This window comes from Chenopodium album, chromosome 9 (genome assembly GCF_948465745.1).
Source record: "Chenopodium album chromosome 9, dcCheAlbu1.1, whole genome shotgun sequence".
In the NCBI taxonomy this organism is placed as follows: domain Eukaryota; kingdom Viridiplantae; phylum Streptophyta; class Magnoliopsida; order Caryophyllales; family Amaranthaceae; genus Chenopodium; species Chenopodium album.
This window is the reverse complement of record NC_137842.1, coordinates 32,297,534-32,322,864: the sequence shown is the minus strand read 5'-3', so window position 1 is coordinate 32,322,864 and position 25,331 is coordinate 32,297,534. Positions and strand designations below refer to the sequence as shown.

The window sequence follows — 25,331 nt, the reverse complement described above, 5'->3', positions numbered from 1 at the left end:
AACACGTACCTACAGATCAACCAAACCGAGGGTGGAACCAAGACAAATAAAAGAAAATAAATAATAAAAAGAAACTAAATAAACTAAAATAAAATTACGACAAATGAATAAAACTAAAGACTAAAAAAATAAATAAAGATAAACAATAAAATCAAATAAAATAAAAATAAGAAAATAAACAAAAACTAATCAAATAAAGATACTAAACACAAAAGCACTTAAAGTTACCAAAACACTAAAATAAAATACAAAAGACAAGAATAAGAAAATAATAGAAATAAAGGATAAAAACAGTTAAATTATTGGAAAATAAGCTAGAAAACTATTCAATAAACACCCCCAAAAGAGACATAAAAGTCACTTATCAAACTCCCCCAAGCTAACCTTTTGCTCGTCCTCGAGCAAATTAACATGAAACACGGGAGAAGGAGAGTGATTTATTCAAGCAAATCTAAGACACTAAAGGAGACAAGAATGTACACTAACTCACTTTCGTAGGAATCACGGTCAATTTTAGCAGCTAAAGACAAGCCCTTTAAACCCCTAGATTGCCCTAGAGGACGAGTATGCTCTCGTGAGGGTTTCCTAAGAGCTTAACCCACAACTTTAGACAAAAACCAAGGCAAAGGAAAAAGAAAAAGAAAAGCAAACACAAAAAACGAACACAACCATAACCAACATAACATAGCAAAGTTTAGGAAAACCAATCAAGCTCAAAGGCGGAAAATACTCCATTTGGACTCAAAAAGAAGAGACATGCACCAAAGAATACTCACCTTTCTCAATACAATGAGGGAAAACACGTTCTAAGAAGCTCATGGTTGAAGAGACAAACCTAAGCTAAGCATAGAGAACTAGAGAATTCATTCTCCGCCCTAGCCCCATCCAAGACGGTCCACGTTCTCTCCACTAGCTTCAAATCACCCCCTAGTTAGCTCCTCATGATTCCACAAAGGAACCGGAAAAAAGATTCAATTTGTGGAATTAGTGGGTCATCCCGACATCTCAACTATGCATACTCTCTCCATTGGGTTGAAATCTATCTCCCTCCACCAGAATTTGACCTCACCCCTCTAAAGTCTAAGGGTCTTAACTAGGGTTGTAACATAAGGCAAAGGGTTAAGGCGGGGTAAAAATTTGAAAATTTTGGTGATATTTCCTAAGTGAAGCAAAAGGGTGATCAAACCTTAAAAACAAACTCAAGAAATCACCAAACATCAAACAAAAATACCAATAATGTCATCTCCCCCAAGCTTACTCAAAACCAACATTCCATGAAAACAAAAACGAAATAACGCTCCCCCCAAGCTTGAACGAAGCATTGTCCTCAATGCTTAACTTAGGGAAGAAAACAAAACCTACTTTTTTTTTAACTCTTATTTGATGTCCTTGCCTTTTTTAACTAACGACGGCTTTTTCTGGGATGCATTTGCTTTATTACACATAATATATACAATTTACTTTCTTGCTTGGTACAAAGAGCATAATACTTTCTCATTTTCATTATAACACAAAACAAACTCTCAAACCGAAATGCTTCACAAACAAGGGTTAGGGAAACAAAAGATCATAAGGCTTGTAATGTGTCTCATAATCAAGAAAGGGAATAGGCTCAAAGGGTTGGAAAGAGGAGCAAATGCAAAATAAAAACAAAATATGTAACAAAACAAAAAGAGGATAAAGAAAAATGAGAAAAGGGTGCCCTTTTCCTCCCCTAGAGCTGCTTGGTCACGATCTTGGGAGTTAGAGGACAACACAAGGATTAAGATATGCATATTCAAGGATCCTAAACGCCGCTCAACAAAATTGATGAATGCTTGAACAGTTTAAACCTTACAAGGGATGGGAAGTAAGCAAATACTAACTAAAGAGCTTCAAATCCACAATAGAGAACAACACCAACTTACCACTTTTCCGTGAACTAAGGGTTCAAACGTCATCAATAGTTCTTAACCTTGCTACCTTAGCTTAAAATTTGTCTATCTCAACCACAAGTACTCTCAAACCATGTAGGCCATCATCAATTAGGAAGAAAAACATTCTTTGGCACATTATCAAAGCAATCAATTCCAAATGCATGAGTGAATTCCAAAACAAATTCATTTAGTCTTTCCATAGTCATGTTTGCCACAAAAAAAAAAAGAAAACAAAACCAAAAGAAAGAGGAAGAAATAAAAAAGATTCACAAACGAAACATATAATCCAAATAAGTCCCAATCGTCAAACAATTGATCGTTCGATAACAACATCAACGATCCCAGGTTCCATAGAACCAATGCAAACAACCTCTAACCATTCAACTTCTTCCTAAACTAGTCCTAAACTAAGCACTCAAAGAAAGAGTAAAAGAGTAAAAATAAGAAAGGTCTCACCGGGAGATTAACTTAAAAGAATTAAGGAGCATAAAATAGAGTTCACCAAATGTCACTCCACTCCAAACTTCCGAAAAGCAACCTACAAGGCAAGACAAGACACAAAAGAAAACATTAAAAGAGAACAAAGAAATAAAACAAAAATAAAAAGAAAAGAGGGGGAGAAAAAGGGTTAGAAATCCTCCGGGTTGCCTCTTAGAAAGCGCTTGTTTATGGTCTCTAGCTTGACCCTTCACCTCATTCAAGGTGGATTAAAGAACATCACCCTCATCAACTTGAGGATTGAATCACAGATGCCCCCAAGCTTGAGAACTAGCACTCCTTGAGGTCTCACATCACCACAAGGAAAAGGAGGGAATGAATCAAGAGCCAATGGTGGCTCATCTTTTCTCTTTCCCTTCTTGTTGATTCTTCTTCTTTTTTCACTCTTCTTTCTTTTCCTTCTAAAAGGGGGATCGAGCTTGGAATCCTCAATATTAGGAAGGGCAACCTTACCTTCCTCAAGAGAGCCTTCAAACCAAGCGGGAACTTCAAGGAAGTCATCATACCTCATTGTAACCTTGTCATCACGTGGAGGTAAGCTCTCATTAGCCATCACATCATCGACCACATCAACTCTACATACGCTCACCGCCATAGGGCCCTTCAAAACGACATTCTCAACTAGCCTACAAGGAAAGGGAACCTGGCCTTCAAACTTGTTTGGTTCACTAAAATAAAATGGCTCCTCATTTTGTTCTTGAACCTTCTTTTCAACCACATCATCTACAACCTTGTCCTCCTTGCAAGTTTTGGGTTGATAAGTATGTGAAGGGTTAGTAGATGATTGTAAGGGGAGTTTTGTGGTTAAATGGAGAGAAGAAGTTTTGGCTAGTTGGGAATCAACAACTTCATTGTAAGATTTGATTTCTTGGAATCGTTGAGTGATAATTTGACGTTGTTGAAGAATTTGGGTTTGTGTGTGGTTGGGTGGGGATTTTTCTTCATACGCTTGAGGACATAGGTCATGATTTTGATCTTGAGAGTTCTTTACTTGGTTGGAAAGGTAGGAAAAGTTTTTGGTTGTGATCCGTGCCATTTATGGCACCTTTAGGCTATGTTTTCTTTATATTTCTATGCTCTTTTTTAGTCGTTTATGTCGTGTTTTTTGGGAATAATGCTTTATTTGCATGTTTGTGTGTTAGTTTAGAGAAATGCGTGCTTTTAATGGTTTTCTTATTATTTTATTCATTTCTCGGCTATTTCCCTCGCTTCTCCGTTTGTTTGACTTGTTTTGTAGGTGTGTCGAGCTTCCCGGGATTTAATCATCAAGGAGGGAGCTCAAGTGCATTCAAGGAATTTAACGGAGCCAAGTTAGGGAAGCCAAGCACGCAAGTCAAGCCAATCCAAGAAACAAAGGAAAATGAAGGCTTGCAAAGTATCAAAAAGGACCTTTGTGCATTGTTTCGGCTATATCTCTAGTTCTACAAATCGGATTGAGGTGATTCAAGTTGGGTTGGAAACTAGACTTTAAGAGATTTCCAATGATAGGTTGCACGCTTTCATACAATTCCTATATTGGGATTTATAGCCTTCCAAAGTTGGCCCTGCAAATCTGCCGCAAGCTATTTCTGCCGATTTTGGGCAGTAAGTCCCCGAGGGCTGGCTGCGGGCTCCCTGCGGGCGCGGGCTTTGGCCGCGGGCGCGGTTTCTGGGGTGTCCGTTCCCCTCTGCGGGCGCGGCCGATTTCTCTGAGGGCGCGGGCTTCCGGGTCTTTTACGATTTTAAGCTTCTTTTCTCCTTTTGTTTATAGGTAGCTTTTGGGGGTTTTCATTATCATTTATTCATGTAATTCTTAGTTTTGAGAATAGTTTCTCTCTTAGGTTGAGAGCTTCTCTATCTAAATTAGGCTAGATTAGGAGTAGTTTTAGAGAGAGAAAGTGAAGGATTTCAATGGTGATTGAGAGTTTGAAGATACAAGGGTGACAATTGTGTTCAAGATCTTCTCTATTATCAATGAGCATTCTTAACTCTATCTCACCTTATTGCTTTGTTTAATTTCATGTTTGTTTGGATTGATTTTAATGTTTGATGCTTCATTAGTGTAGTTATTCTTGATATATTCTTGATTCTTGATTTCCATAGTTGTTAGTTGATAGATGATGATTCTTGAATAGTTGTTTGGCTAGGAATTGGGTGAAACTTGTATGATTGATTAATTGTGATTAATTTGGGAATTGTGTTGATTGATTTTTGAGATTAAAGTGATTAATGAAGGTTTGCATGTTTGTAATTCGATTAGGCCTCGAGAATTATGCTAGATTGCATTGTAATTGCTAATGACACGAACAATTGATTTAGTAATTGCAATTATCGATTGGTTTTGATTGTGATTCTCTTAGCTTGTTATTCATAGTGAACCTTAGCTTAAAAATTAGGAGATAGCTCTTTGATTCCAATTGATTGCTCTTATCATTAGTCTTCACAACCTTTGATTGGCTTGATCTTTCCAAGTTGTTGCAATTGACATGATTACTTGTTGATCCCCGTTCCTAGTGTTTTATTTCTTTGGTTACTTGTTTTGTTAGTTGTTAGTATTCTCCCTTTACCCTTTGATTTCGATCTAGCTTAGGCGCATAATTGAAAGTGCTTGAACATTACCGTTCCTTTAGGTTCGACCCTTGACTTGCCTCTATACTCCTATTTAGGGTTGTTAAGTGTTTATAAATTTAGTTTGACCGAGGGAAGATTAGATAACGACCTAGTTTTCCCCTCGTCAAAATGGCGCCGTTGCCGGGGATTCAATTAAATCAAACACAAATCAAATTCATCATGATCAAATCAAACAAGCTAAAATCAAACACAAATCAATCAATCTTCAATCAAACTTGAACATTCAACAAACAATTGAAATCAAACTAAAGATCAAACTAAAGATTGAATTAAAGAAAAGGAAATCTTACAATCTAGATCAAAGATCAAATGAATTAAAGAAAGCTTCAATCATCAACAATCCACCATGAATTTCTCTCACTAAAACCTAGAGTTTCTCTCTCTAAAAATCTCTCTAATTTGATTAAAAACTAATTCAAATTCTCCTCTCATCTCCTCCTAAAATAGAAGGAAAAACTATATATAGGAAAGATACAAAAGATGAGTTAGTTAGATCGTCCCAAAAGAAACCCCGGAAGGCGCGGCCGAATCAGAGAAGAGGCGCGGCCGCGGGAAAAAGGGTACGGAACAAGGGCCCTGGCAGGCGCGCCCGCACTAGGTGCGCGGCCGCACCACCCTCGTGAGCGCCCGCACCTGGCAGCAGGGGAGCCCCCCCTCTTCTTTGTTCAAGCTCATCCTCGTGGGCTCGTCTTTATGATGTTGATGAACACCAAGGAAGGCAGTCTTGAAAGGGCCATTTTGGTGGGTTCATGGCAAAGATGACGCCCCCACCGCATACGTGCACCGATCTCTTGACTTGCTCTTTGCGTTCCTTCACACTTGAAGCTCCGAAAGGCGAACATGAGGCATCCAAATTGATGAGAAATACGAGAGGAAGGCTCGGGAATCCTTGGAGGCACGATCATAACCTAAAAACAAACGAAAACAAACAAATAAAAGGGAAAAAGAAAAAATAAACAAAGAAATGCAAAAAACAAGGAAACTAACTATGGAAAGCACAAACTAATGAAATAAAGAACAAAAATAAGGAAAAACTAAGGAAAAAGGCTATAAAGAAGCATGAAAATCATCCTAAAAGAGGCAAAATGAGTGCCATAAATGATATTCATCAAATTCCCCCAAGCTAAACTTTTGCTCGTCTTCGAGCAAAACAAAGCAAGAAAGAATAAGGATGAAAGACTTATTCAAAAGGAAAAAGAAGACTCAAGATGAGAATATACACTAAGACTCACTGTCGTAGGAATCACAGTTTTTTTTAGCTACAACAAGCCATTTTAAACCTCTAGATCGCCCTAGAGGACGAGTAATGCTCTCGTAAGGGTATCCTAAGAGTTTACCCATAACTCTCCCCCAACATCCAAGAGGCAAAACCATAAAAAGAAAAGAAAAAGGGAAAAAGGGAAAACAAAACCTTTACGAAATGGACTTACAAAGAGACTACAATGCAAATGAATGAAAATCTTTCTCAAGTAGTCAAGGTATGCACGTTCCAAGATATCCAAGGTTGATTGAAACATAAGGTATGCTAAGCATAGGAACTAGACATCACAATCCACGTTCATCCCAATCGATCTTACCACGTTCTCCCCACTAGTCTCAAATCTCCCCTTAGCGAGCATCCCAATGATTCCTCGAAGGAACCGGAAAAGAGATTTATTTAGGCTACTCGACAATCTTGACTATGCATCCCCTTTCCTTAGGCAATGACCCATGATTCCCTCCCCCGAATAGTGACTCAACTTCTAGGTTGAAAGGGCTTTCCCAAAGGTTGTAACGTAAGGCATAAAGGGTGAAGGTAGGCTAAAATTTAAAATTTGGCGGTTTTCCTAAATAGTGAAGCAAAAGGATGATCAATCCTCAACATCACGATAAAGAAATCACCAAACAAAAATGACAACACCCCCAAGCTTATTCAAAGCTATACTCACAAGAATATATACAAAAAGCGTAAACGCTTCTTCCCCAAGCTTAAATGAAGCATTGTCCTCAATGCTTAGAAGGAGAAAAGAATACATCAAAATATTTTTGAAATTTTCACTTTTTCAATTTTTTGGTTATTTTTTGTTTTATTTTTATTTTTAAAGCCATGCTTTGTCCTTGCCTTTTTCTAAATTTGGACGTCTTTTTTTTTCTTATATATTGCACTTATTTGCCCATGCCTCTTTTAATGTAGGACGACTTTTACTCGTATTCATTTTCCATTATTCACAAAGAAAACATAATCACAAGCTTGCATCAATGGAACCACATATCCCAACTATATCACCACAAACTCCTTCAAGAATGATCAATTGCTTCACAAAAACAAGAAAAGAAAGAAAATGAAACAAAACGCCAAAGATCTAAAGATGTGGCTTGAAAAGAAGGAAATAGGCTCAAATGGTTTCAAGAAGGAAAATGTAAACCCAAAAACAAATATTAAACAAACTATCCTAAAAATGAAAAATACCACCCCGAAAAAGGTGCCTTTGTCCTCCCTAGATAGCTCGGTCTCGTGTTTAAGAATCATAAATCACGCTTTATAGATTAGGTTTGTAATAGTCAAGGATCCACGCCGCTCATACAAAATAGGTTGAAGGCTTGAAAAACGATGAATCTCACATGGATGTAGCAAAAATTCACTAGAGGTGTCAAATCGACTATAGGGAGCAACTACCAACATGCCACAAACAAGTAGAATCCGGCTTCATGATCCACCTAGTTCAAACCAACTACCTTAGCAAACACCTATCCTAGAGTCAACCAAGCATAGTCTCAAACCGTGCATACCTTTACTACCTAGGAAGAAATTCATGCAAAAGACAAAGTCTAATGTACAAAGTCCAATTCATAAGGAAAACAAAAATGGGTGAAAAACAAGCCTCAAAAGCATACCATAAACCAAAACAAGAACAAAGGAAAAATAAAAGAAAAGGAAAATAAAAGGAAAAGAAAAGAAAAAGAAAGCCATAGACAAAGGAAGAATAGGAAAAATGGAGAAAGGAACTAGAAAGCGAGTTAAGCACATATATACCAATTGACATACAAGTGATCGAATGACAACATCGTCAACGATCCCAAATACGTTACGTGTTAACAAGCTATCATCCTCGAACCGTTCAACTTCCCCTAAACTAAACCTAATCTATGCATCCAAAGAAAATAAAGAGAAAAATTAGAAAGGTCTCACCGGGCTATCCATGCTTAGCATAATAAACAAAGGCGATAGAAAAGAACCACCTTCGTTGCGCTCCTAAATCGTAAGCATCATAAAAAAGCCATGTGAGAACAAGAAAAATAAAAGAAGCTATAAACAAAGGAAAAGGTTAGTAACTACAAAACAAAAGAAAAGAAAACTACAAAGGAACACTAAACTAAGCTAACAAAGAGTTAAAAAGAAAGAAAAGAAAAGAAAAACCAAGTAACCAATTAAACTACAAACTAACTTAAAGACACTTAGACTACAAAATTTGGATTCAAAGGGACTAGGTGCAGTTTTGGGAGTTTGAGGATGATGGGGGTCGAAGGTAGAAGGAGGAAATAAAGGGAAATGAAAGAAGAAAGAAGGAAGAGGAAGATAAGGGGGCATGGCAGGGGGTGCGGCCGCACCATGCCTTAGCGCGCCCGCACCAGCCAGGTGCGCGGCCGCACTATATGCGTGCGCACCCGCACCTGGCCTTGCCCGATTTCTCTTCTCTTCTTTTTTTTTTTTAAATCTTTGGTGCGTTCAATAGTGGGTACACAAATAATGATGATGATAAACACCAACATAGGCAGTAGCAAAACCCCATTTTAGTGGGTTAAAAATCCCAAAATAATGGTAGCACCACATGAACCCACCAAAAACAAACTTCCTTCGACTTTTAAAGCACAAAATTCCCTATCTTACCTCACTAAAATTCTTACCCTTTTTCCTCAAATTTCAATGATATCGAGTGTAATCACATCAAAAAACGCAAAACACCTTCTCATTCCTCATGCTCACATGATGAAATCCAATCCCAAGAATCTAACCTACAAATCCAAACAAGTAGCAAAGTGAAAGAAAAGAAACTAAAAGAAGGGAAAATAAGAAAATTCAAAATTAAAAAGAAAAGTTAGAGATCTCCGGGTTGCCTCCCGGGAAGAGCTTGCTTATGGTCCTAAGCTCGACCCTTCCTCCAAATCATGGAGGGTCAAAGAACACCACCTTCTTCAAAGTGGCGGAAAGAGCAAATTTCTCCTCAACTTCTAGCAACTTCTCGTTGTTGCTTGATGAGACATCATTCAATAAATCCTCAAAAGCAAGCTTCTCTTTCCATAATCTCATTCTCTTTCTCTTTTTCCTAGAAGCTTGTGCTCTTTTCTTTGCCTTGTTTCTCTTTGTAAATGGTTTCACACCATCCACACTCTTGGGGTCATCGTCCTCCTCTTGAGAGTAAAGCTCAAACCAATGAGGAATGTCAATTTCCTCCTCGTCCATAAGCTTGGGAAGCTTCGTTTTCTTTTCACTAACCTTCTTGCAATCACAACTCAAAAGCACATCATCACAATTCTCAAGAACATCGTTAGTTGAAGAATCAATCATGCATACATTATCAATGGGGTGAGGGGAATTAACACACATAATCCCTTTCACAAGAGACAAAGACTCATGCATTGGTTTTAGCTCAAAACTTTCCTCATTCTTACCGACTCTCAAGGTAATACGACGTCCTTTCACATCTATTAAGGCTCCCGAAGTGGCTAAGAAAGGTCTTCCTAAGATGATAGGAATATGGTCATCTTCCGCAATCTCAAGCACAATGAAATCAACGGGAATGGTGAACTCTCCTATCTTGAGAGGAACATCCTCAACTCTCCCCTTTGGAAACTTAATAGACCGATCGGCCAATTGAAGGGTCATGTTGGATGGAAGGAGCTCACCTAGCTTAAGTTTCTTAAAAACGGAATAAGGCATGATGCTAACACTAGCACCAAGATCACAAAGAGTATTTTGGAATAATTTTCCTTTAATTTTGCAAGGTACGGAGAAATTTCCGGGATCTTTCAACTTTTGGGGTAAGTCATTATGAATAAAGGCACTACAACACTCCCCCAAATTCACCGGTTCAACCATATTGCAATCTCTCTTACTGCTCAAAATTTCCTTAAGAAACTTAGCATAGTTTGGCATTTGTTCTACCACATCGGTGAAAGGAAGAGTAAGATGAAGTTGCTTAAGCATCTCGATGAATTTCACAAATTGCTCATCCAATTTATACCTATTGTGCTTTTGGGGGTAAGGGAGTTTAGGTTTGTAAATCTCATCTTGCTTCCGCTCTTTCTCCTTAGGCTTATAATTGGAATCCTCACTCATCTTGCTAGGATCTTCATGCTTATTCCCTTCACTCGAATCACTCTCTTTTCACTCTCCTTACTCTTCCTAGGAACACTCTCTTTAAGGACCTTACCACTCCTAGTGGTCATAACACACATCGGTTCCCTAGAGTCAACTTCTTGTGAGGGTAAAGAAAGAGGACTAGCACAATCTCTCAAAGGGATGGCTAATTCATTAATTTGGTTCTCAAACATCTTTCCATGAGTAAATAGGACCTCAAACATTTTGTTACAAGACAATGTAAATTCATTCAACTTCTCGGATTGAGCCATCATGAAATTCTCTAGCCTATTCAATTGGGATTGTTGAGCATAGAAATTATCACCTTGGCTTTGAGTCGTTGGAGTAATTTAGGGTGGGGTACCTCTTTGAACATCATTTTGAAAATCTCCCCTACTTTGATTACTCCAATTACCCTTACCATGATTTTGGCCAGAATTTTGATTGTGGCTTCCATAACCTTGGTTATGATCCCCATATTCTTGGCCATGGCTTTGATCATTACAACAAAAGTTATTATGGTTACCACAAAATTCTTGGGTTACATGGTTACCTTAACCACTATTTTGGTTATAATTATCATAGCTCCCATGATTGTGACAATTCCTACTCCCAACATTCTTTTGAGCATTAAATCTAGGTCCATGATCATTATTATCAACACAATTAACACGCACATTCTCATATCCATCACAAGGAACATTGGAGCAATTAGAAGCATTATGATCATTCTTTCCACATAAATCACAAACTAAGAATTCTCTTATCATGCAACAAGAAGCAAAAAGAGGGTTAGAGTAGGAAGATGTACCTCTCCCCTAAAATTGGGAGGGAAGAGTCTGAGCTTTTGAAGGACTTTCAAGCTTGGTCTTGAGAGAAATCATCTCCTTTCCTAACTCCGAGACCAATGTGGACAAATTATTGACGACATTAGATTGCTCGATTGAGCCACTTGTGCTTGTTGATTCCCTCTCTACATCACGCCAATCCATGTAGTTACTTACCACATCATCTATTACATCCACAACCTCTTCTTTCGTTTTGTTCATAATCGGCCCTCTAGCTCCGGCATCAAGGCTCGATCTACCTTGAGAGCTCAAACCACCATAGAAAATTTGTATGACTTGATAGGTTGGAATTTCGTGGTGAGGGCATTCCCTTTGGTAATCCTTGTACCTCTCCCATGCTTCATAGAGATTCTCTCTAGGCAATTTCTTAAAACTTTGGATTAAGGCTCTAGCCTCCGCCGTCTTCTTTTGTGGGTAGAAGGGAGACAAGAAAGCTTTGGTGACTTCATCCCACATCCTAAGGGAATTTGGCTTAACCTCTTTATCCAACCACTGTAAGGCACGACCAATAAGAGAAAAGGGAAACAACTTTAGCCGAATAAACTCTTGAGAAATGCCGTTTACCTTGATAGTATTACAATACTTCTCAAATTCCTTTAGGTGATTCAACGGGCTCTCACTCTTGGCTCCACTAAATTGCCTCCTTTCTATCAAAGTAATCATGGCCGGTCTAATTTCAAAATTGTTCGCCAGTGTTGTAGGTGGAGCAATGCCACTCTCAAACCTATAAGCACTGGGAATTCCCAACTCCTTCAAAGCTACTCTTGGATTCTCTCCCATGGGTTGCTCTTCTTCTTCCTCAAATTCTTCTTCACTTGAGGAACTTAGGCTCAAATACCGGTTGGCTACCCTTCTTCGTGAAAGAGTTCTTTCAATTTCCGGATCCAAAGGAACTTAGGTCCTAACACGAGTTCTACTATGCATGAAAAAGCTCAAAAGAAATTGTTAGTAACACGGATACAAGTGTAGCCTAAAAGAAAGAAGAAAAATCTTTTATATTTTTGAATAAGATGGAATAGACTCAACAACAATACAAAATCACAACGCCATTCCCCGGCAACGACGCCATTTTGGCGCGGGTTGAGACTAGGTCGTTGAAACTAACCCCTACCCGAGGCCAAACAAAAGTTGTAAACACTCAACACACCCCTACACAAGTATAATGGTAAGTTGAGGGTCGAACCCAAAGGAATGGTGGGCGATTATCTATTGTCTATGGTCAAGATATTCCGAAATGTAATGATTGGGTGTGAATGTTATGCTAGGACACAGACGACTAATAAACGAGAAGAAATCAAATGTAATAAACACTAGGGCTAGGATCCACATGTAATCATAACAGATTCAGCTAATTGGGAGGTCAAATTGACTAAGTCAATCAATGTGAGGGAAAATAAATCATGCAACCAAAAGAGCATATCAAGCTATTCTCCTAGAGGTCTAACTAGCGTCAACTACGATAAACTCTAGCTAGGAAACATCACAAGACACCTCAATCGTGTAAATGCAAGGCACAAATCAATGGTCCGTATCAATGTGAACTTACAATGCAATCTAGTGAAACAATCAAAGTTAGCTACTCTTTAATTAATCACACACATGCACATGATCATCAACCAATTTAATCACATAGTCAACTCTATCAATTTTCCCCAATTAGCTTTAATCCATTACTCATACATGCTTCACCATTACCCTAGCAAGCTATCTACTCACTGGCCATTGAAATCAAAATCAAAGCAACACTAAACAACAAATTCATCATGATCAAATCAAACAAGCTAAAATTAAACACAAATCAATCAATCTTCAATCAAACTTGAACATTCAACAAACAATTGAAATCAAACTAAAGATTGAATTAAAGAAACGGAAATCACCATGAATTTCTCTCACTAAAACCTAGAGTTTCTCTCTCTAAAATTCTCTCCAATTTGATCAAAAACTAATTCTAATTCTCCTCTCATCTCCTCCTAAAATAGAAGGAAAAACTATATATAGGAAAGATACAAAATAAGAGTTAGTAAGATCGTCCCAAAAGAAACCCTGGAAGGCGCGGTCGCATCAGAGGAGAGGCGCGGCCGCGGGAAAAAGGGTACGGAACAGGGGCCCTGGCAGGCGCGCCCGTGCCACCCAGGTGCGCGGCCGCACCACCCTCGTGCGCGCCTGCACCTTGCAGCAGGGGAGCCCCCCCTTCTTCGTCCAAGCTCATCCTCGTGGGCTCGTCTTTATGATGATGATGAACACCAAGGAAGGCAGTCTTGAAAGGGCCATTTTGGTGGGTTCATGGCAAAGATGCCGCCTCCACCGCATATGTGCACCGATCTCTTGACTTGCTCTTTGCGTTCCTTCACACTTGAAGCTTCAAAAGGCAAACATGAGGCATCCAAATTGATGAGCAATACGAGAGGAAGGCTTGGGAATCCTTGGAGACACGATCATAACCTAAAAACAAACAAAAACAAACAAATAAAAGGGAAAAAGAACAAATAAACAAAGAAATGCACAAAACAAGGAAACTAATTATGGAAAGCACAAACTAACAAAATAAAGAACAAAAATAACGAAAAACTAAGGAAAAGGGCTATAAAAAAGCATGAAAATCATCCTAAAAGAGGCCAAATGAGTGCCATAAATGACACTCATCAGGTTGGTGGATTGAAGAGAGGTTTATCTTTAGGGTAGGAGTTTTCTTGCCTTGGAGGTTGCTGAAGTTGTTGGGATTGAGTTACAAACTCTTTTTCCCTCAAAGTCAAAACTTCACCATGCTTGAGATTGAACTCTCTACAATAGGATGCATCATGATCCGTCCCACGAGAACGAGCACATGAGAAATCAATGATTTGTGAATGTTTTGAACACAAACCAACACTTGAGTTCAACTGGAAAGACCTTCATTCAAGAGCTCAACTATGTGCTTAAGTTGGCCGACTTTTTCCAACTCATAAAGATCTCCTTGATTTCTTGGGACCTTCTTTGGCCTCCCCAAGAATAGCTAGTAGCCACTTCTTCAATTGTAGCTTCAACTTGGCTTTGAGGAATCTTATTCAATTGGCCACCGGCACCCGCATCAAGATTGGTCCTCGACATTGGCTCCAAGCCATCATAGAAGAATCTCATGAACAAATTATGGTTGAATTCATGATGAGGACATGCTCTAATCAAATCCTTAAACCTTTCCCATGCTTTCCTAAGAGTTTCATCCGATTCTTGCTCAAAGGAAGCTATCTTCCTCCTCATTTTTGCGGTTTGCTCATCGGAAATGAACCTCTTGAGAAAGGCCTTCGCAACTTCCTTCCATGTGGTGAGAGAGTTGGGCTTCAAAATCTTGAGCCATTTCTTTGCTCTTGCGGTGAGAGATTGCCGAAAGAGATGCATACGAATGTAATCTTGGCTCACTTCATTTGTTTGCATCATTGCACACAACTCAAGGAATCGGTCCAAATGCTCAATAGGGTCTTCACTTACGCCTTCGGAAAATTGCTCAATTTGCACCATCCTAGCATATTGTGGATGGATTGTGAAATTAGTCTCGGTGGTCGGGAGAAGTATACCACTCGTGAGCTCATAGATTTCCGGATTTCCAAACTCCCTAAAATGAAGGTCATCCTCTTGTCTTGCCATATCTCTCTTTGAATACAACAAAGCTAAGCACACGATTAGCAATGACAAGTAGGATTAAACAAGCAAAATAAAAGAAAGGAAAGCAAATAAAAAGACTCTAACAATAGCAAAAATAAATGTTAAACAAGTCGCCTCCCCGGCAACGGCGCCAAATTTTGATCAGGATAAAATAGGTCGTTAAACTACTACCCTAATCAAATTAAACATTTATATACCTAAACTACCCTAGTACAAGTACATGGGCAAGTAAAGGGTCGAACCACTGAGGAAGCTCACTCATTCAACATCAATTTTCACTACTACAAGAGTAAAAAGGGGAATATTTTTGTTGGTTTTTGAATAAAGAGCACTAAAACTACAAATAAGCAAAGATAATGATGATTAAAATCAAGAGAGACGACGCTAGGGGTACGGGGGTGTCCAATATGATTAGAAAGAGGGGAATAATGATGATTATCATGAAACACATGCCAAAGTACACAAGATTCTACCTAAACAATTCATTCTCATGCAATAGTGTAGGCAAATCAATGAAAGAGGTCTACACTAATAAGGATCATTCTCATGCATCCTATTAGTTACAATCAAATCAAGAGAATAAAGAAGCACAATAAAAAAAAACTCCACTTTATTAACTCATTATCTTGCAATCATTAAAATAGAGATGATCTTAATCTAGTTCAAATCACTTTCATGCATTTAAGCTAGAAAACATCAAATAGAGTGCAACAATAATCTCAAGCTATTAAAAATCATGTCTTTCATCAATTTATGGCATAAGTTCAATCCAACCATCATCATTCATCCAATATCAACTCATATCTTCCACCCCCTTCCCCTAGCTAAAAGTTTAGCCTAGAGAAGGGAGATTACACATAATATCAAAACTAGAAATAAACTCAAGAAACTCAAAACAAAACATGATTAAAATCAATGAAGCCAATAGCTACTAGATTAACTAATAAGATTAACAAGAATAAGCAACAATAAAACAAATAAATATAGCTAAAGGAAAGGAGAAGAGACTACTAAAGAAAGGATTAATGAAAGATGAAAACTTGAAGTCTTGCTTGATTGAAAATTAAACTTGAACAAAGTTGAATACTTGGAAGAATTATTAAGCAATAATCTACTTTCTCTCTCTAAAAATTATCTAATCTAACCCTAAGAGAGAGAAGCTTCCCTAAACTAATTAAGAAAAATAGAATAAAAGAGCCCCCTTTTAATTACCCCAAAAATGGGTATTTATAGTAAGCTAAATAAAAGAAAAAGAAAAGAGAACCAAAAGAAAATATAAGAAAATAAAGAAAAGAAAAGGAAATAGAAATAAAATAATAATAAAATAAAAGAAAAATAAAAAGGGAAATAAATCCAAAACACCCTTAAAAACAATCATACCTCCACAAATCATTCCGTGGCTGCTTTGATTTCCATTGAAGCGCATCTCCATCACCACCGTTCATCAACCATCAACGGTTCAGAGCTCACCTCTAACCGACCTTAAATCACAGCCATTGATTGAATATTGCCTGATCATTCACGAGTAAGTCACGTGATTTTTAATGGAGATAAGGAGCGGCCGCGTAACCCAAATCGGAGCGGCCGCGCAACCCAAATCGGAGCGTCCGCTCCAAGCTTCTGCTTTTAATTGGGGAAAATAGAATGAAAATGGTGCGGCCGCTTCAGTGAAGTGAGTGCCCGCTCTGAAGGGTATTGTGAATTGAGCTGAAATTGAGGGTAATTGGCGGGATGCTCTGCTATGGAGGTCGTTGGCTTGGCTTGTAACGATGCTATTTGCGGCGGCTGGTGGTAGCTGCGTGGAGGTGGTGTTTGATTGAGGGAGGTGGTAATCTAGGATTGTGAGAGTTGGTGATGTTGGGTGGTTTAATTGATGAGGTTGTGATTGCTGGTGGTTTGGGTTGTTTTTGTTGTTGCGTGAGGGTGAGAAAAAGAGAGGGAAATCAGGGGAGAGAAACTGGTGGAGTTATGGGCTAGTGTGGTTTATGATTTGGTGTTGCGGGGGTTTTGGCTATAGTAATTTTTGCGGGGTGGTTTGGTGGCTTCTACTTGCGGTTAGGAGTTGCTTTTCGTGGAGGAGATGGTGGCAAAGGTGGTGTGCCGTGAGGATGTGGTGGCTGGTGGTTGTTGCTGGCGGTTTTAGCAGGCAGCGTTGCTGCTGTTGGTGCTGATAGGAGCTGCATGAAGAGATGGTAGCAGGGGAGAAGCTGCTGGTGTTGTTGAGGGGAGCAGGTGAGGTTGATGTAAAGAGTGTGTGGTGAAAGTTTAGGCAATGGTTGAGTGTAGGATAAGGTCGGGGCAGTAATAGGTTGTTTACTTGCTTGTTGAATCGACCCTTGAAGCTCAAAAAATGGCTTTTATTTAAAACCCATGCCTGAACTCGAACACGTACCTACAGATCAACCAAACCGAGGGTGGAACTAAGATAAATAAAAGAAAATAAATAATAAAAAGAAACTAAATAAACTAAAATAAAATTACGACAAATGAATAAAACTAAAGACTAAAAAAATAAATAAAGATAAACAATAAAATCAAATAAAATAAAAATAAGAAAATAAACTAAAACTAATCAAATAAAGATACTAAACACAAAAGCACTTAAAATTACCAAAACACTAAAATAAAAGACAAAAGACAAGAATAAGAAAATAATAGAAATAAAGGATAAAAACAGTTAAATTATTGGAAAATAAGTTGGAAAACTATTTAATAAACACCCCCAAAAGAGACATAAAAGTCACTTATCACTAGTTTAGCAAATGCAAAAGAAAAAAAAAGAATGAAAAATAATTAAAAAAAACCAAAAATCTTAATTGCCTTCGTCTTCCCTAGGTGGGTTCGATCTTGATTCCGGGTAGAATCAAGCCAAATTCTCGATATGAGCTATCAATGCTAAGGATCCAAACACTACACATGCAATAAATGTAGAAGGCTATAACAATATAAACACATCCTCACAAGAATGACGGTAGTGGAATAGCAAAAATCACCTTTAAAGCTTCAACTAGCTAGAGAGCGATAACCATCTTACCACAAACCAAGTGAGCTAAGGTCTCATAGCCTTTAAGTTCTAATACCTTGGCAACGCTATATGTGTTAACCTACCCCGACATCCAAGTCCATGAAAACCTCTAACAACTAAGAAAGAGGGTGCTAAAGTCCAAATATGTCCAATATTGAAACAAAACATTTTGAAACCTTACCTTGAATGCCATGGAAAGACTGTATACACACAAATATTCACAAAACCAACAATACTCATGAATGCATATATAATTGTAAAGATGAAATCATGATCAATCAAAGTTATATATACCAAAAAATCAACTCAATAAGGCGCTCATGGCCATCCAAACATAGAAAACCAATCTCAATAGTAGACTTTTGCAAGTATGGGAGAAATAAATCAAGCAATTAAGATACTATGGATTAAGAAACCACCAAGAGATATAGATAACCCCCCAAGTTAGCGAATAAATACTGCCCCAAGCTAAAATGGAGCATTGTCCTTAATGCTCAAAATAAAGGAACAAAGGGTGGGAGGGAGGGGAAGAAAGAAACCACATCCACACAACCAATCATAATTTATTCACATGCATTTAAGAAAGCAAATCTAAGATGAGGGAAGAAGGAAAGAGTAAACCAAATGTGAGGTTTGTGTTGAAACCCGCAATTGAGCACATTGTCCACATTTCATCTAATACCTCGTCTTTATTGCTTTTCCAAATGCAAGCAATCATTGGTGTGATTCTTCTCAAGGTTCTTAATCAAAAATCCTTGCACACGAGTATATGCATCAGGTACCTATACACATAGACAAGAGAGTAAACAAAAATGAGAAACGTAAAAGAAAGAAAAAGAATGCAATAAAACACATGTTACTTCCCGAGAAAGGCTTGCTTAACGTCCAAGCATGACCAATCTAGTAAATAACCCGACAAAGAACGCAAAAGCTTGTCATATGCACCGGAAAACATATTAAGAAATAAAGCATACTCGATGCTCATATGACAAGAAAACACAAAGTACAAGGAGACTTTATGCTTGAGAGAAGGGGGAAAAGAAAAAGTAAAAGAATCAAAAGAAAATTTAAAAAAATAAGAAGAAAAAGTAGAAGAAGATAAAGAAAGATAGGGAGGCAAACTCTCCTCACAAAAATCTTTTTTGGTTGGCACTATAACTTTGGGGGCTTTGGAAACATGAATCGGAAAAAGATCCCTTAGAGGTTCGTTGAGAAAAGAAGGGTGGAACATAGGATAGTAGGGGATATGGTTAAACCTTTGGAGGTGTATGAGAAAGGGGAAAAGGGTAGCTACTCCCTCACCACAAGGTCCCACATAACTAATGAGGGAATGGAAATCAGCCTTGGAATTCTCAAATGAAGAAGCTTCATATTTTTACATCTCTCTCAAGCTTAAAAATTCCAAAGGATTCAACCTCAACGTCCTCTTCACAACCTTGAACAACATCTCCCTTAAATTTCTCAAGGTCTACCATCTCAAAATTAAGAGTGAATGGGGGAAAATTTCTCTGAAACTCATCTCTCTCTAATGAAGCATTATGAATGAACTCACTCAAAAGGTTATGGGCTTTCGTTTGAGACTCAAGAAATATTTGTGCCATAATCTCATATGAGTCCAAATCATCATAGGTAGACGAGTCAAAAGCTTGCTCATTGGATTCATCTAGGGGACTATGGGGCACACCTTTAGAATTCATGCAAAAATCGGATGCAATATGAGAAAGAACATGCACTTCATCAACATTAGAATGTACCTCATTACATTGAGCTATAGAGGGAGGGGAGTTGAAATCATGCATTACATGGTCACTATTGGGAGCATCAAGCACATCATGGGAATTCATATTAGACAAATCATGACAATTAGCATCAACATTAAAAGGAAGAGGTTGAATCAATCAGAGGTTTGACTTTCGTTGACTTTCTCTCTTCTCTCTCTTCTTCATGGTTCTTCATTTTTGATTGGTTTTCTTCATCAAATCTGGATTTCAGTGGCGAAGAAGAAGAAGCAAGCTATTTCTACACCTCAAATTGCGCAACAAAAGGCTACTCATGAAGTTGTTGGCTCGATTTTGAAGAATTTGGGGATTTCAAATACCCCTTTTGTTCCTAGCCCGATTCAAGAGGGGGATGAACTGCTTACTCCGGCGCCGGCGGTAGTTCAGTCAGCTGGTGGTGCTATTTCCGGCGTTCCTGTGGATGTTGAAGCTACTTCAGTTGCTAAAGCTTCTGCCAAATCGAAGCAATCCAATGGAACAGTACCTAGGGTTTCGGGGGTTACTGTTCCATTGGATGCTGGTAGATCTGGGCTTGGCAATGCAACAGGACATGCTGTATTTCCTTCCTCAACCTCTCTAGAGCATATTGCGCATGACATTAATGAAGATCGAGATGCTCCTCTTTCTGCCTTGGAGCTGAGCTCGCGCGATTCTTCTGAAAACTGTGCTGCTTCCCCTGTTCTGGAGCAGAAGAGGACTCGTGCTTCATCTTTTGCTGGGAAATTGGCTGCTAAAGGAGCTACACTATCCTTAGTTGCTCCGAAAGTGCAAGATGGGAAGCTAATTGCTGAGCTACAAGCAGCCGAGCTTGAGGAAGGTAATCGAAAATGGGCTAATGCTCTTATTTTTTATGTGGTTGGCTTTTATCCTACTATTGCTGCTGTTCTTCGTTTCTTTGCTCAACAATGGAATGATATGCAAAAACCAGATGTGTATTGGCATGATGATGGGTACTTTATTATCAATATGTGTTCTAGTGATGATAGAGATACTATTCTTTGTTCTGGTCCTCATATGTTCTTTGGAAAGCCTGCAATAGTGAAGCCTTGGTGCCCTGATTTTGATTTTCATGCTGAAATACTTAGAACTATTCCTCTTTGGGTTAAATTCCCTAATCTTCCACTTAATTGTTGGGGATCTCACACTCTTAGCCGCCTTGGTAGTTTGCTTGGAGTGCCAATTTGTGCTGATGAGTGTACTACTAGACAGCTTAGAGTGTCTTTTGCTAGGGTTCTGATTGAGATTGATGTTACAAAGCCTTTGCCATCCTCTGTGTGGGTTGAGAGTCTTTTGAAGGAATTATTGGAGATCAGGGTGGTGTATGAGTGGGCTCCTTCTTTTTGCTCTAAGTGTAACAAGATTGGTCATGATTGCTCTGTTAAGCCTCCTTTGCCTAAGCAGGCTTCTAAGCAACCGACTCCTATTCCTCCTAAGCAAAATCAAGTTTGGGCTCCTAAGCCTACCCATGATCCTGCTCCTTCTGCTGCTGTTGATGTTGGGGTTTCTGTTCATGGTCAATCTATTATTACTCCACAGGTTCATACATCTAAGAATTCAGATGAGGGTTGGAGAATAGTAGGGAGGAAAACAAAAGGCCAACAAACTAGAGTTCATTAGCCTGCTTCTACCTCTAATGTTTTTGTTGCTTTGTTTGCAAATGAAATGGATGGTGCAGGTGGGTTCACTAGTAATCCAAGCGGGGGTGAGGTTAATCCCGCTTTGGTGTCATGATTTACTCTGTTTGGAATGTCAGGGGCCTGAATGACCCTGGAAAAGTTGCCTCTGTAAGGAGGTTGCTTCACTCTCATTCAGTTGATGTTGTTGGTTTGCTTGAAACAAAAATCAAGTTGAAAAATGTTCTCACTTATCAGAAGAAGTTTGGCTCTTCTTGGCTCTGGTTGTGTAATTATGATCATTCTCCCAAAGGGAGTATTTGGCTTGGTTGGAATGTGGATAGAGTAACTGTTAATGTTTTGAAGATTCATGAACAGTTCATTCATTGTACTGTTTCTTCTAAGGATCTCTCTACTCAGATTTTTCTCACTGTTGTCTATGGTCTTCACTCCATTCATGATAGGCTTTCTTTGTGGGAGGGGCTCAGAAGCATCTCTATCCAGCATTCTCCTTGGCTTTGTGTTGGTGATTATAACTCTATTCTTCATGCTTCTGATAAGCTTCATGGTGCTGATGTTACTGATTATGAGACTAGAGACTTTCAGAATTTGGTTGAAGATTTGGACCTCACTGAGCTCAAAAGCAAAGGGTCCTTCTACTCTTGGTCTAATAAGGCTCATACTGGCCCTAGAACGCTCTCTAGACTTGATAGAGCCTTTGGTAATCAAGCTTGGTTAGCTTCTCATGGGCATGTGGAGACTGTTTATCTCCCTCCTTCTTTATCTGATCATAGTCCTGTTTTGCTGGATATTTTCTCTAGCCCTGTGGGGAAAGGTAGACCTTTTCGGTTTCTAAACTGTATTGCGGATCACCCTGATTTTCTTGATACTGTTTCGCAGGCTTGGGGCTCTGGTAATTCTGTTTGGCAGAAGCTCAATTCTGTAAAGTCTAGTATCAAGTCTCTTACTAGCAGGCAGTTTGGCAACATTGAGGAAAAGATTGACCAGGCTAATGATGAGCTTTCTAGAATTCAAACCTTAATGGCTCGGAACCCTGATGATTTGGATTTATATGCTAAAGAATCTGATTCTATTAAGGTTGTTAAGCATTGGAATGATATTCAGGAAAGCATCTTCAAGCAAAAATCTAGGATTAATTGGGTTAAGCTTGGAGATGGCAATTCCCACTACTTCTTTTCTGTGTTGAAGACTAGGCAAGCAAGGAATAGAATTGATTCTATTTTTGATTCTAATCAGGTGTTGCTTAAGGATCCAGATGCTATCTCTCATGAAATTATCTCTTTCTATAAGTCTCTTTTAGGGACTCAGGCTCCTTGACTCCCTGTTGTTGACCTTATTACTATGCGGAGGGGTAAGCAGCTTAGCTCTACTGCTCAGAGCTACCTCATTAGGCCTATCTCTCATGCTGAAATTGATGCTGGCCTTAAGGGAATTGATAACACTAAAGCTCCTGGTATTGATGGCTTTAACTCCTATTTCTTTAAGAGAGCTTGGCATATTGTGAAAGATGATATTTATGCTAGTGTTATTGATTTCTTTAATAATGGGATTTTGCCTAGGCAATGGAATTGTACAACTATTACTTTGGTCCCTAAAGTCCTTTCTGCTTCTCATGTTAAGGATTTTAGACCTATAGCCTGTTGTACTGTGGTCTATAAGCTCATTTCTAAAGTCATAACTGCTAGGCTTGTTGCTGTCATTGGTGAGGTGATTGATGATGCTCAGGCAGGGTTCATTCCTGGCAAGCACATTGGTGACAATATTCTTCTTGCAACTGAATTGATCAAAGGCTATGATCACAAATTTATCTCTCCTAGGTGTATGGTTAAGGTGGATTTGAAGAAAGCCTATGATTCGGTTGAGTGGGGTTTCTTGATCACTGTCATGCAAGAGCTTGGTTTCCCTCAGAGATTTGTTGATTGGATCTGGACTTGTCTTACTTCTGTCTCTTATTCTATTCTTATTAATGGTTTTCCTGCCCCCCCCCCCTTTGAAGCTAAGAAAGGGCTAAGGCAAGGTGATCCTATGTCTCCCTTTCTCTTTGCTATTGGTATGGAATACCTCTCCAGATGCCTTGATGAGCTTAGGTTGTCTCCTGACTTTAACTTTCACCCTAGATGTGAAAAGTTAAACCTAACTCACATGATGTTTGCTGATGACTTATTGATGTTTTCTCGAGCTGATAGTGTTTCTGTTAAGCTTCTCTTCCAAGCCTTCTCGAAATTCTCGGGTGCCTCTGGGCTTTCTGCTAATCTTGATAAAAGTGAAGTCTACTTTGGAGGTGTCTCTTTTGAGGTTAAGAATGAGTTGAGGGAGCTTCTTGGTGTTTCTCAAGGCTCCATTCCTTTTAGGTATCTTGGGGTCCCTCTCTCTTCAAAGAAGCTTACTATTGCTCAATGTAGGCCTTTGGTGGAGAGAGTCACTGCTAGGATTCAAGGGTGGATGGCTAAACACCTGTCCTATGCTGGGAGGCTTCAATTGGTGAAGAGTGTGTTGTTTGGTATACAGACTTATTGGGCTCAAATTTTTATTCTTCCGAAGAAAATTCTGAAAGAGATTGAGGCTAGGTTCAGATGCTTTCTTTGGACTGGATCCTCTGCTCCTGCTAAGAAGTCTTTGGTTGCTTGGAATAATGTTTGTCTTCCTAAAGTTTGTGGTGGCTGGAATCTGCTTTCTCTTCCTGAGTGGAATAAAGCAGCTGTCACTAAGTTACTTTGGGATATTGCTCACAAGGCTGATAATCTTTGGGTTAAGTGGGTTCATATCTACTATTTCAAGCACAAAGATTGTTGGACCACTCCTACCCCTGCTAGATGCTCCTGGTTCTTGAAGAAGATTTTGAGTTGTAGAAATATTGTGAATGATCAAGGGGGATGGGATGGTTTCGTTCAGGGCAACAAGTTGAAAATCAAGAAGCTTTATGCTGCTATTAGGCCTCAAGTGCCTAAAGTTCCTTGGAAGAGAGTTACTTGCCATAACTTAGCAACTCCCAAGAGTGTTTTCATTTTGTGGCTAGCTTTATGGAATAGGCTTGTCACTAAGGATAGGTTGCTTCAATGACACATCTCTTGTGATCCAAAGTGTTTCCTTTGTCTGAAAGGCAATGAAAGTGTTCAGCATCTTTTCTTTGATTGTGATTTCTCTAGGAAGGTTTGGAGTAAGGTTTTAGGGATCTTACGTGTTTCCAAGCCTGTTCAGCAGTTTAGTGATGAGATTGATTGGATGAAGAAAATCTGCAAAAGTTCCAGATTGAAGAATAAAGTGATCCAGGTGGCCTTCACTGAAACGGTTTATGGTATTTGGATTCAAAGGAATGCAGTTCTCTTTACTGGTTGTTGCAAATCAGTTGATGCTCTTGTTCGGGATATTGTCTTTCACTCAGTTTTTAGAATCCCGGCGGGAAGCAAATATTTGATCGTTTAGGGCTTGTCTCGGGCTCTTTGTGTTTTTGTTCTGGTTTCCTTGGTTTGGAATCTGATACTGGGTTTCCCGTTGTTTCTTTTTGTATTGGTTTCCTTTTCTGCAGGCTATTTCTGTGCTTTGCTGTGCTTCTGTGTTGCTGCTGCCTGCGGTTTGTGTTGCTGTGCTGTTGGTGTGTTGCTGCTGGTGTTGATGCAGTCTGCTGCTGCTGTTTCTTTGCTGTTGTTTGGTTGCTGCTGTTGCTGATCTGCTGCTGCCTACTATGTTCTGCTGCTTGCTGTTGTTTGCTGTCTGCTGCAGTCTGCTGCCTGCTGTGCTGTCTGTCTGCTACAGTCTACTGCAGGTGCTGCTGATCTGTTGTTGCTGGTCTGCTTCTGCTGCTGCCTGCTGTGCTGTCCTGCTGTGCTGTTTGCTGGCTGCTGCAATCTGCTGCTGGTTGCTGTGCTTGCTGCTTGCTGTTGTTGCTGATCTGTAGTGCTTGTTGCTGTTTTGTGTCTCTGCTGCTCTGCTGTCTGCCTTGGTGTTTTTTTTTGCTGCTGTTTTGTGCTTTATTTTCTGCAGTTGAGGCTAGCTTTGGTTCTTTTTTTTGCTGTCTTTTTGTTGTTTTAGTTTCTTGGGTGTT

General features: G+C 39.1%; 1 protein-coding gene, 1 non-coding gene and 1 pseudogene across 2 annotated transcripts; all 3 read left to right on the top strand.

The window, feature by feature from the left end:
* Positions 1-11,499: 11,499 nt before the first annotated feature.
* LOC145561138 (small nucleolar RNA R71) lies at positions 11,500-11,585 on the top strand (annotated as a pseudogene).
* Positions 11,586-14,346: 2,761 nt separating this feature from the next.
* On the top strand, positions 14,347-14,453 carry LOC145560907 (small nucleolar RNA R71). Its single transcript, XR_014093500.1, has one exon. It is a non-coding gene; the product is annotated as a small nucleolar RNA R71 (small nucleolar RNA).
* A 2,588-nt stretch (positions 14,454-17,041) lies between these two features.
* Positions 17,042-22,606, top strand: LOC145557591 (uncharacterized). The gene is made up of 6 exons (XM_081618762.1): positions 17,042-17,084; positions 19,870-20,119; positions 20,180-21,191; positions 21,331-21,362; positions 21,409-21,479; positions 21,582-22,606. The coding sequence occupies exons 1-6, from the start codon at positions 17,042-17,044 to the stop codon at positions 22,604-22,606; spliced, it is 2,433 nt and encodes an 810-aa protein (XP_081474888.1).
* The last annotated feature ends 2,725 nt before the right edge of the window (positions 22,607-25,331 follow it).

Coding starts and splice junctions, on each gene's coding strand:
- LOC145557591 (XM_081618762.1), top strand. CDS start 17,042: ATGGTAGCAGGGGAGAAGCTGCTGGTGTTGTTGAGGGGAGCAG. Junction 21,192..21,330: donor AATCTATTATTACTCCACAG/GTTCATACATCT, acceptor TGGATGGTGCAG/GTGGGTTCACTAGTAATCCA. Junction 21,363..21,408: donor GTAATCCAAGCGGGGGTGAG/GTTAATCCCGCT, acceptor TTGGAATGTCAG/GGGCCTGAATGACCCTGGAA.